This window comes from Octopus bimaculoides, chromosome 24 (genome assembly GCF_046866305.1).
Source record: "Octopus bimaculoides isolate indiv1 chromosome 24, ASM4686630v1, whole genome shotgun sequence".
Classification (NCBI taxonomy): domain Eukaryota; kingdom Metazoa; phylum Mollusca; class Cephalopoda; order Octopoda; family Octopodidae; genus Octopus; species Octopus bimaculoides.
In genome coordinates this window covers 13,109,022-13,122,544 of record NC_142951.1, presented here as the reverse complement: position 1 = coordinate 13,122,544, position 13,523 = coordinate 13,109,022, and the positions used below count along the sequence as shown (strand labels likewise).

At 40.5% G+C, this 13,523-nt stretch overlaps 1 protein-coding gene across 1 annotated transcript in view; it reads left to right on the top strand.

The window, feature by feature from the left end:
- Nucleotides 1-5,575: 5,575 nt before the first annotated feature.
- LOC106876109 (kanadaptin) overlaps nt 5,576-13,523 on the top strand; it is a 53,458-nt gene continuing 45,510 nt past the window's right edge. Inside the window, exons 1-2 of the mRNA XM_089341363.1 lie at nt 5,576-6,201; nt 8,194-8,356. Coding sequence (XP_089197489.1) covers nt 5,593-6,201; nt 8,194-8,356 — 772 coding nt within the window. The 5' untranslated portion in view covers nt 5,576-5,592. The remainder of the gene's footprint in view (nt 6,202-8,193; nt 8,357-13,523) is intronic.

Here is a 13,523-nt window from a genome sequence, read left to right as displayed (position 1 = left end):
ATATATATATATATATATATATATATATATATATATATATATATATATATATATATATATATATATATATATATATATATATATATATATATATATATATATATATATATATATATATATATATATATATATATATATATATATATATATATATATATATATATTGGTAAAATTAATAATGTAAGAAAATGGAGAGCTGAGGATGTATAGTTAGTTTATTGCAACTATATGTGTGTGTGTGTGTGTGTGTGTGTGTGTATGTATAGATAGTTATATCTATACATATATGTATATATATATATATATATATATATATATATATATATATATATATATATATATATATATATATATAATATGTGAGTATATGCATATATACGTACATGTGTGTACATACCTACATCTTCATGTATATATAGATGCATATCTGGGTACAGGACGTTACAAAAAAAGTGGATAGAATGAAAAACAGAACATAAACAGAGTACAGAAAACACACAGGTCACATAGAGAACATTTCCTTCATCAGCTGCCACCACTCTAAAACTAAGCGTTTCGAAGTTTTAGGACAGGACGCATTGTTAGATTGGCTCTTCCCGCGGAAACAAATTAAATTTGTAGTGCGGAGGAATATCGTGGCGAACAGAAAACATGACAGGAAAACGAAACAGGGAAAATAAACAAGAAGGGCTGGTAGGGCCAGACGTGAAAAAATATATATGTATACAGAACGCTGTGGTGAGACGAACTGGAAGGGAAAGAGAAGTTCGTGCTGGATTGGCAGTAACCAAGATAAGATAGGAGTGTATATATATATGTATATATGTATATCTATCTGTTTATCTGTCTGTCTGTCTATCTATCTATCTATCTATCTATCTATCTATCTATCTATCTATCTATCTATCTATCTATCTATGTGTGTATTTTTGTGGCTGTGTTTGTCCCACCCCCACCATTCACTTGACAACCGATGTTTGTGTGTTCACTTCCCCGAATCTTGCGGTTCGGCAAAAGAGACTGATAAAATAAGTACCAGACTTACAATGAATAAGTCCTGGGGTCGATTACTTCGATTAAAAAGGCGGTGTTGCAGCATGGCCACAGTCAAATGTCTTAAGTAAGTAAAAGAATTATATATATATATATATATATATATATATATATATATATATATATATATATATATATATATATATATATATATATATCTATCTCTCTCTCTCTCTCTCTCTCTCTCTCTCTCTCTCTATATATATATATATATATATATATATAGAGAGAGAGAGAGAGAGAGAGAGAAGAAGAGAGAAATTCGTTCCAAAATTGGCCAGCGAGAGCGCCAAATGCATTTCGGCCTTTTTAAGTTTTTTCAATAGCACGCATACGCAGCCAGCTACATTTTCGGATGAGAGAGAATTCATCCTCTTTGATTATAGGAAAAAGCGAATAAAACGTACACTGATGTTGCGAATAGCTGCCCAAATGAATAAAAATCTGTAAATCGTAATGATGTTAGCATCCTGCATATCCTGAATATCCTGAGGGACAGTACCCTCTTCTCACCACTGACACAGAAGCTCATGAATGTGCCGAAGCAGAGCAGTGTTTTTGCCGGCTTTGATGATCTCTGAAGGGATGCCGTCTTTTCCCGGAGCCTTGCCACTGGCTAGGGAGTCAATAGCCTTTGTGAGCTCCGCTTGACAACCTCGATTGCGGCCTCAGCGACCGTGGTCTCCCGTGAGTAGAGATCCTGGTAGTCCTCCACCATTCTATCCATTTGCTTGCTTTGGTCCTTCATGAAACCTCCAGTAGTTGATTTCAGAGGGCTTTCTTCAAACCGACATACATCCCACGGGTGTCGCCACTGTCAGCGGCTGACTGGATACTCTGACAGATTTCCTGCCAATACCTATTTGCACAGCGTCTGGCAGTCAGTTGGGTTCTATTTCTTGCCTTTCTGAGTTCTTCGAGTGACTTTGTAGAAGAATCACTCTTGTATTGCATCAGAGCTGCGCGCTTTGCTTCGATAACTGATTCCAACTCTGAGAGCCCAGCACTGAACCAATCTGGATTTTGCCTTTCACTCATGCCAAAAAATCTATCGATGTGGTATACAAAGCTTCCCGGATATAATTTTACCTACTTTCAGCAGAGGAGGATGGGCAGCTACTGAGGGCAACATTGATAGAGACAGCAAAACATTTTCGCAGTGCAGGGTCCGAGGTTCTGGCAGTGTTAATGCGTGGTCGGCCCATTTTCTTGGAGTGATGGACTTTTTTAGGCAGAATCCTCACCCTGATGCTTATTAGTGAATGATCTGTGTCACAGTCCGTGCTGTGGTAGCTACGGGTCAGTTGGACAGAAATCACAAAGGATCTTCGTGTGATGATGAGATCCAACTGATGCCAGTGGTGAGATCTTGGATGTCTCCAAGATGCCTTGTGGGATGGCTTGTTGGCAAAGAATGTGTTGGTGATGCACAGGTTATGGTATGTGCAAAATTCAAGCAGTCTCTGACCATTGTCGTTCATGTTGCCAATACCAAAATATCCGATACAAATGGGCCACGAGTCATGGTCAGATCCCACGCGAACGTTAAAATCTCATAGAAGGTAGATGTTTTCGTTGGTTGGTATGTTTCTAATGACACAGTTGAGATCTTTGTAGAACTGGTCCTTGGTCTCTGCTGAGCTGTTGAGAGTGGGAGCATAGATGCTAAGTAAATGTACTGAGCCAGAAGGGCTCAAGTGGTGCAGAGAGAGGATACGCTTAGTGCCTCCTGATGGTGGTTCTATTGAGGAGAGTATTGAGTTTCTCACTCCAAAGCCAACACCATGCTGATGAGGTTCCTCTGGATCTCTTCCCTGCCAAAGGAAGGTGAAATCCTATTCTTTGACTTTGCCGTTTGAGAGGAGTCTTTTTTTTCCGACCAGATTTTACGGTCAGGGTTGCCTCCCTTGGCCTTTGATACTTCTGTCTTCCTAGGCACACCACAGGCAGTGAGAGTTTATTACTCAGGGAGACGTTCTCTACATAGTCTACCCGCCTTCCACATCTTCAGAACCTTGATCGCCCGGTTAGCTTATACCGCCTGTGTATCTGTGGATGCAATATTACCTTCTTCGTAAAACATGATTTGACGAAATCAAAGCAGTATCTCACTTTCGTTAGTCTTCAACCGGAGTCCGTATGCCCCTTAGGGGTCCATATCAGATTTTGTTGTTAAAATTTATCTGCAGTGTGGTAAGTAGCTTGCTTACCAACCATATGGTTCCGGGTTCAGTCCCACTGCGTGGCATCTTGGGCAAGTGTCTTCTGCTATAGCCTCGGGCCGATCAAAGCCTTGTGAGTGGATTTGGCAGACGGAAACTGAAAGAAGCCAGTCGTATGTATGTATATATGTGTGTGTGTGTCTCTGTGTGTTTGTGTGTCTGTGTTTATCCCCCTAGCATTGCTTGACAATCGATGCTGGTGTGTTTATGTCTCCGTCACTTAACGGTTCGGCAAAATAGACCGATAGAATAAGTACTACGCTTCCAAAGAATAAGTTCTGGGGTCGATTTGATTTGACTAAAGACAGTGCTCCAGCATGGCTGCAGTCAAATGACTGAAACAAGTAAAAGAGTAAAGAGTAATAGATAACTTATACTTCTAAAATAGACGAGATACTTTAATAATTCTAATAATATTTAATTATCAAAATAAAATAGGATTTTTTAAACATCGAATGGCGGGGAGGGTTCATCCGAATAAAATAGGAATAAAAAGTGTCCATAGGTAGAATATGGCTGAGAAACATTGCCCCAGAGTATAATCTACTCCCTATATAACTGACCCCTACAGTAGTGGTTCTCAACCAGGGTCCATATAGGATTTTATTGTTAAAATTCCCGTGTTAAAATTCGGTTATACTTCTAGAATATATAAAATATTTTAATAATTATTTTCATTATTTTCATAGGCGCAGGAATGGCTGTGTCGTAAGTAGTTTGCTAACCAGCCACATGGTTCCGGGTTCAGTCCCACTACGTGGCATCTTGGACAAGTGTCTTCTACTATAACCTCGGACCGACCAAAGCCTTGTAAGGTTCAGTCCCACTACGTGGCATCTTGGACAAGTGTCTTCTACTATAACCTCGGACCGACCAAAGCCTTGTAAGTGGATTTGTTAGACGGAAACTCTGTGTGTGTGTGTGTGTGTGTGTTTGTGTCTGTGTTTGTCCCCCTAGCATCGCTTGACAGCTGATGTTGGTGTGTTTACGTCCCCGTCACTTAGCGGTTCGGTAAAAGTGACCGATAGAATAAGTACTAGGCTTACAAGGGATAAGTCCAGGGGTCGAATTGCTCGACTAAAGGCGGTGCTCTAGCATGGCCGCAGTCAAATGACTGAAACAAGTAAAGGAGTATACAATTCCTACGTCAAATGGCTGGGAAGGTCCCACCCGAGTAAAACAGGAATCTAAAAAGTCCATAGGTTAAAAAAAAATAATAAAATGCTTGTGAACCACTAACCCGACATTCCCCACCGCCCGATCTGAAATGATCAAAATGAGCTGCTGAGAGAAATAACTAATGGTCAGCGACATAGACATGTGAACATAGACATGTGAACTGACATTTCTCTTTCATTTTTTCTACTTGTTTCAGTCATGAGACTTGCGGCCATGCTGGGGCACTACCTTGAAGAATTTCAGTCGAACAATTCGACCTCAATGCTTATTTTTTTAAAGTTTGTACTTATTCTATCGGTTTTCTTTATTGACGCACCGCTAAGTTAGAGGGAAGCAAACAAATCGACACCGGTTTCAAGCGGTGAAGGGACACGCGCACATCTGTCTGTCTGCCTACCTACGTACCTGCCTGCCTGTCTGCCTGCCTACCTACCTACCTACCTGCCTACCTACCTACCTACCTACCTACCTAGCTAGCTACCTACCTAACTGAATAGAATAAACAAAAACAAAATAATTCCTATTTCCATGGGACAAAACTGCCATAACCTTTTCAGAAGTTGTCTCCCTTATTTATCTAATTTTTTTTTTTTTTAGAAGTGACTCTTTGAGACAGTTTTCCGATTTGATAATAATTTCGTTATCTTATCAATAAATCATCTATTAACATTCTCCATACAAAGCATATCTGATGTGTTGTGTCCAACTGCAGCAGTCAGGACACTGCTTTTCCCTTTCTCATTAAGTTATAAAACATTTGCGTTTTCAATATTAAATTAGCAGAATAACTATTGAAATATTTCTACACAAATTCTTTGAACGACACAAATATATGTATTAAGGATAAAAATGGTTGAAAAGAGTATTTGTTATCATTAGCTATTGTTGTATATATATCTTAAAGGAAATAGTTTTTTCATTCAACAACCTCGCTGACTTAATTTCCATGTGAAAATCAAGGGAATTATTTTATACTTATTTATTTATTTAATTTGCATATTTATATATATTACAACAATATTTTGAAAGCCAAGATATTATTTAGAATTCTACTTTCTAAAATAGTTATATGAAAAATATATCTTTAATAACATAAGCGGTATATTTTCATACCCGTAAGCGGTTGAAGATATTCAAAATGGATGATACGTCCACCAAAACAATAACAGACGAAGTAAAAATGGATTCTTCTGACGAAGAAAAGAAACCTGCTGATACAGACAGAGCAGATATGAACGACAAAGAAGAAATTGATTTCAAAAAACCCTTAGAAATCGTTAAAAGCAACGATGAACAAAATATACCAACGATCTCTTCCGAAGAACTCGAATGTGATGAACCTGATGTTGACTCACCTTCGTCAAAACCAACAAACCTAACAGCCTCGATCCCTTATAAAGAACCTTATTGGAGTGGAATGGCTACGAAACCATATTCGTTCGATGTATTAAGGAACGGCAGCATTATCGACAAAGTAAATTTGACAGAGAAACCCTTCTTTATATTCGGTCGTTTGCCGACTTGTGATGTTACTTTAGAGCATCCGTCTCTCTCGCGATATCACGCCTGTATACAACATTGTGGCACCACATGCGACCGGTATCAGCAGGGTTGGTATCTATACGACCTTGATAGTACACATGGAACTTGGATTAATAAGATACAAGTTCGTCCCAAGGTTTATCATCGAATCCGTGTTGGTCATGTAATCAAATTTGGCGGCAGCAGTCGATTGTTCATCCTCCAGGTTTGTTTTCGTTCATTCCCTCGTTTTATGACTGTTTTACTTTCACGCGAGCATGGGATACTGTTTCTCAACCGGGGCCCATATGCCCCTTGGGGGAACCATGTAAGATTTTGTTGTTAAAATTTATGTGCAGTAAACTTGTTATATTTCTTCAGTACGTAACATTTAAACATATTTTCATACAATTCATAAAAATATAAGAGTTTTAGACATCGAAACGCTATGAGAGTGTTCCTTCCCGAGTAAAGTAGGCATTAAAAGGGCCCATAGGTAAAAAAAATTATCGAGAACCCCTGGGACAGACGAATATTTACGAAGGTGTGCTGAAAAGTTCCTGGCTTTAAGGATGTTTCGAAAGGCTTGGCTGGAGGCCCAACTGTCCCAGTTCTTTTACAGGGCTTAGAAAAACTGGACTGCTGCAGTAAGTGTGTGGAAAATATGTTGAATAAAATCATAACCAACTGATCCTCCTGTATTTTCTTTTACCCAAAGTCAGGAACTTTTTAGCACCCATCTCGTAACATTGAGATATTGTTTACATTATAGTTGATAGGTTATAAAAGAAAGATAAATAGAAAACGGTTAACTTGTACTTTTGTAGTTTCAAAAATGAAAGTATATTGACCAGAAATTCCATAATTTCATAAAAAGAACTAACGAAATCTTGTAATATTATTAACAGAACTTTCTCATTGTGTTGTATACACAGGCACTTGTATGTACATTACCTTCTAGTAATATCTGGAGAACTAGAAACAGCAGCTGAGGTACACCATTCCAACATATATGCAACAATGAACATTCCAGAGAAGGCAGTTTGCCGCTTGTATGGCGATGCATGATAGCCAACATTGTTACATACTAGCAAGGCAATAATCCTGCATGACTACTGAGCTTTACAGAAAGAACGGACAAGAATCTGTGTTGTTGTTCCTGTGGATTCACCATAGATTGTTTACATGAAATTGTCAGAGTTCACTAGTTTGTGGTCATTACTTCTGGTTAACTTCCTTTCCTTTATCAAAAAAATCCTTAAAGTGCACATTTAATAAAAAGAAAAAAAGAAATCAGTGTGAGATGTGATAGACAAACTTACATGGTTGAGGTGATCTTTCGTTTTATGATTCAGCAAGTGAAACCACTGAACGCTACAGAGATGTTCATTTGCCAGGAACTTAGTAGTAAAATGGTAATAGTTTTCTTTAAATCTGAAAGTTTGTTTTGGAATGTAACAAAACCAATATAAGTGTGTATACAAGCAGGCAGACACAAGTGAACACACATTTGCTGTGTGTGTGTTTGTGAGGAAACTTGATTAATAGGTACATTTATGATTGATTTGTAATTGAAGTCTGAAAGAAATTCAATATATTAGATACTTATGTCTTATGCATATATAATGACTTTATTTTTACAATAAGTTAAAATTTTATGAAATTATGATATAAGAGAATTGCCTCCTCCTCATCATCGTCATCATTTAATGTCTGTCTTCCATACTGGCATGGGTTGGACGTTTTGACAGCAGCTGGTAAGCTGGAGGTCTGCACCAAGCTCCACCGTCCTTCTGAATGCCAACCACTAGATGCTAGATGCCCTTTCTACTCTAAAGTTACATAACCGCCAGTTGGCCATCCTTGGAAACATATGTAGTACATATTTACCTACTCCATTACCTACACCCAATGATATATACATAGACAACTAGCTTCTCTCAGTTTCTTATCTACGAAATCCAATTGCAAGGCTTTGGGTTGGCCTGAGGGTTATAATAGAAATCACCTGCCCAAGGTGCTATGTAATGGAATTGAAGGTGAAACCCTGTGTTTGGGAACTAAACTTTGTAACCACACAACTATGGCTATGTTAAATTAGAAAAAATCTTTGGGGCAGACCCAGAACCAACAGATAATACTTCAGTGGCCTTTATGTGGGCTGCCACCCACTCTACTTATGGATGACTCTTGCTTTAAATAAATGTTTCTCTTAAAGGGTCCTGAAGATGATCGAGAAGAAGAGGCTGAACTGAGTGTAACAGAACTGAAGTTACAAAGGGAAAAACAGAAGAAAGAAGCTGATCTCCTTCGACAAGATAATTTAATAGGAAACCCTCATGAAATCATCAGCCCAGATGATGGCTGCATGTGGGGAATGGGTAAGTAAAGGGTTCAACTCATATTCATCAGTTACTTTTTTGTTTCTCTTTATTTTCTTTATTTTATGCTTTATTTTATTGGTGAACAATAATATATCAGGCATGACTGTGCGATAAGAAGCTTGCTTCCTAATCATGTGGTTCAGTCCCACTGTGTGGTACCTTGGACAAGTGTCTTCTATTACAACTTCAAGCCAACCAAAGCCTTGAAGCCATGTGAGTAGATTTGGTAGATGGAAACTGAAAGAAGTCCATCGTATATATATATATATATATATATATATATCATCATCATCATCATCATCGTTTAACGTCCGCTTTCCATGCTAGCATGGGTTGGACGATTTGACTGAGGACTGGTGAAACCGGATGGCAACACCAGGCTCCAGTCTGATTTGGCAGAGTTTCTACAGCTGGATGCCCTTCCTAACGCCAACCACTCAGAGAGTGTAGTGGGTGCTTTTACGTGTCACCCGCACGAAAACGGCCACGCTCGAAATGGTGTCTTTTATGTGCCACCCGCACAAGCCAGTCCAGGGGCACTGGCAACGATCTCGCTCGAAAATCCTACAGGAGCCAGTCAGGCGGTACTGGCAACGGCCACGCTCAAAATGGTGCATCTCATGTGCCACCCGCACAAGAACCAGTCCAGGGGCACTGGCAACGATCTTACTTGGCTTGCCGGGTCTTCTCACGCACAGCCCATTTCCAAAGGTCTCGGTCCGTAGTCATCGCCTCGGTGAGGCCCAATGTACGAAGGTCTTGCCTCACCACCTCAGCCCAGGTCTTCCTGGGCCTACCTCTTCCACAGGTTCCCTCAACTGTTAGGGTGTGGCACTTTTTCACGCAGCTATCCTCATCCATTCTCACCACATGTCCATACCAGCGCAATCGTCTCTCTTGCACGCCACAACTGATGCTTCTAATGTTCAGCTTTTCTCTCAAGATACTTACACTCTGACGGGTATTCACATTGACATTACACATCCAACGGAGCATACTGGCTTCATTCCTTGCGAGCTTACGTATGTCCTCAGCAGTTACAGCCCATGTTTCACTGCCATGTAGCATGGTTGTTCGTACGCATGCGTCATACAGTCTGCCTTTTACTCTGAGTGAGAGTCCCTTTGTCGCCAGCAGGGGTAAGAGCTCTCTAAACTTTGCCCAGGCTATTCTTATTCTAGCAGCTACACTTTCAGCGCACCCACCCCCACTACTAACTTGGTCGCCCAGATAGCGGAAGCTATCGACTACCTCTAGTTTTTCACCCTGGAATGAGATAGAAGTTGTTTCCTGTTTGTTTGCAGTCTTTATTGCACCTGAACATCTGCCACAAACAAAAACTAACTTGCTAGTTAACCTGCCTTTGATGTTGCTGCACCTCTTATGTGTCCATAGCTTGCACCGGGTACATCTTATAGAGTTACTACCTACTCCTTTTCTACATACTGAGCAGGGCCATCTACCTGAAGGGGTTTGTGTTTTATCTACCTTCCTACTTATTAGGATTTTGGTTTTAGCTAGGTTGACTCTAAGGCCCTTCAATTCTAGACCTTGCTTCCACACCTGAAACTTCTCCTCTAGTTCTGATAGTGACTCCGCAATTAGGGCAAGGTCATCAGCATAGAGGAGCTCCCAGGGGCAACCTGTCTTGAACTCCTCTGTGATTGCCTGGAGGACTATGGTAAATAATAGGGGGCTGAGGACAGAACCTTGGTGGACCCCTACCTCTACCCGGAATTCATTGCTGTACTCATTTCCAACCCTCACCTTACTGGCCGCATCTCTGTACATGGCTCGCACAGCTCTCACTAGCCATTCTTCTATCCCAAGTTTCCTCATTGACCACCAGATAAGGGATCGGGGGACCCTGTCAAAGGCTTTCTCCATGTCAACGAAAGCCAGGTACAGAGGTTTATCCTTGGCTAGGTATTTCTCTTGCAACTGTCTCACTAGAAATAAGGCATCAGTAGTGCTTTTACCTGGCACGAACCCAAACTGCATCTCATCTAAATTGATTCGCTCCCTAATTAGTTGGGCTATGACCCTCTCTGTAACTTTCATAACCTGATCTAACAGCTTGATGCCTCTGTAATTATTTGTATCTAAAGCGTCCCCTTTACCTTTGTAGCAGTTGACTATGATGCTGCTACACCAGTCATAGGGTATGACTCCTTCGTGTATCACCTGGTTCGTAATACGGGTGACTAGGCTATAGCCAACACTGCCAGATATTTTGAGCATCTCTGCAGTGATTCCTGATGGGCCGGGGGCTTTCCCGGTCTTCATACTCTTAATTGCTTTATCTACCCTGGTACTATCAACTCGGATAGCTGGTCCCTCTATTGGGTCGACATAAGGCAGGCTCTCTTTCTCCCATTCATTCTCTTTATTAAGCAATCTATCGTAGTGGCATCTCCAGACCTGTTTCTTTGCATCCTCATTTAATGCAAGCGTACCATCATCCATGCGAACACATTTCTCTCCTACAACATCACTATTCTCTCTCCTACACTGTCTTGCAACCCGAAATACCTCGAGTCTTTGGTCCTCACGGCGCAGAACATTGGCAAATCTTTCCTTATCTGCTTCCCCTCTGGCTAAATAAACCTGTCGCCTAGCCTCCCTTCTGGCACATTGGTACAATTCCCTGCTACCACCGTTCTTCCAGTCCTTCCAAGCTTGTTTCTTTTGTCTAATAGCCCTGTCTACCTCCTTGTTCCACCACCACGTTACTCTGGGTTGGGAGGGGACCTTACACCACCCACAAATCTGGTCGGTGGCTTTCAACAGGTTGTCCCGCAGAAATCTCCAATTGTCTTCCACGTTGTATGATGCTATATCCCCCTATATATATATATATACATATATATATATATATATATATATATATGTGTGTGTGAAACTGAAAGAAGCCCATTGTGTATATATATATGTATGTATGTATGTAGGCTTACAAAGAATAAGTCCTGGGGTTGATTTGTTTGACTTAAATCCCTTAAGGTGGTGCTCCAGCATAGGCACAGTCAGATGATTGAAACAAGTAAAAGATATATATATATATATGTATATATATATATATATATATATATATATATATATATATATATTTACTTGTTTCTGTCATTGGACTGTAGCCATGCTGGAGTAGACATATATATATATATATATACACACGCAAACAAATTTCTTTCAGTTTCTGTCCAATAGATCCACTCACAAAACTTTGATTGGCTTTGGGCTATAGTTGAAGATACTTGCTCAAGGTGTCATGCAGTGGGACTGAACATGATGCCATGTGGTTTGGAGGCAAGTCTCCTACTACTCACCCATGCTTTTGTGTGTGTGTGTGGCTCCTATCAGGGGCCCAGTTAAGAGGTTCTCAGCATGTCACAGAATTGCCTCCGGAAGAAGGTCACTCACAGACACTCCAACAGACCCAGGATGGCTCTTTAGCTTCTTGTCCATTAGAAGGTACCTCCATACAAATCCTGCATCCTGATAACTACAGGGTGTGTGGCACTTGTTACTCCAGACTAATACAAGTTTGAAGGACAAGAGATGGGTTTTCACAAATGATGCCCACTATAATAATGACCATTGTGTAGGGTGTTCAGTAAATCAAGACGCCAGCACCAACACCATCACACTTTCTTCATAAGTCTAGTGGTGACAGGGACAGAGGTGATGGGAAATAGGTCAAGGATGCTACTGGAAGATTTTGTCTTTGATCCTGCACACACGTGACTATAGGGTGATGATTGTTTGTAGTTGCCCTGTTGAATCCTCATTTGCCAAAGTGATGAGAGAGTCTAGTGTTATGAGAAACCTGGCACCTTGCTGTACTCAAGAAGACCTGTACTCAGCAGTAGAAGTGTTAAGATTGGTCCCTCTGGGTGGGGCAAAGCACTCATGGTGGTGCCACGTAAAAGCTCTTGTCAGTGGCACATTAAAGTGCCTGTGCAGAGTCACATTAAAGCACTTATGGGATGCCGTGTAAAAGCAGCCATGTGGTACAATGTAAAAGCACCCATGCAGTTCCGCATAAAGACACCCATATGGTGTCACATAAAGACACCCATGTGACAACATGTAAAAGCAACCAGCACACTCTGTAAGTGGTTGGTGTTAGGAAGGGCATCCAGCCATAGAAATCATGCCAAATCAATTTGGAGTCTGGTGCAGCTCCTCAGCTTGCCAGCTCTGGTCATACCATCCAACCCATGCCAGCATGGACAATGAATGTGAAATGATGAAGATGATAATAAATAATGTGTATGTGTATGTGTGTATATTTCATGCACAACACAGCATCACTCAGAAACACTGAAATAAGTTTCAATTTTAGTTTTAGAAAACCTTAATTCAAATAATTAGTGATAAGAGTGTAAACCCATTCCTTCTGTACTTTTGGAGGGCTGTAGTAGAAGACACTTGTCCAAGGTGCCATGCAGTGGAACTGAACCCAGAACCAAGTGGTTGATATGTTAGATTCTTAAGTACAAAGCCACACCTAATATTTAAGTTCCTTTAAACACACACACATCTAGTGCTGGTGTCATGATAAAATGATCCCTATAAACTCTGTATGGTGGATAGTGTTTGAGAGGGCATCGTTCTACATAATGCTGATTGTGAGAGAAAGGTGGTGGTGGTGGTTGGAGGAGGGTGGGTTAAAGAGAAGGACCTGTTCCAGGACTTGACTTATTTGACATTAGTCAGATAATAACAGTCAAGGAAGGACAATGGGTTACCTGCTTTGTTACTTCAGTATGACTAGCCATCAGTTGCTTATGATTATGGCTGCGTTGCTTGTACCATGCTTTTGCTAATTATTTCAGGTGCCTGTGTAGTCCTGAGTAGAAGTAGACATCCTTGCATTTGGCCCATCAGAACATTGATGAATATATTCATTTTCAACATGTTCCAGTAGATCTCTTCATCTCATCTCATCTTATCCATCCATTTAATTTGGTATCGATCTCTCCTGGGTTCAATCTGGGAGAAAGAGAGACGGCTGTGCAAGCACTGGACTCACTTCATCTGTGTAACCTGTCATTGTTGGCATTAGCTTATATCCAAGTAGTTAATCTCTAGAGAATGATTGAGCCTCTTCATCATGATGGGTGCAAAAGGTGCTGGTGTCTGAGGTTGCTGTTCTGGCCAG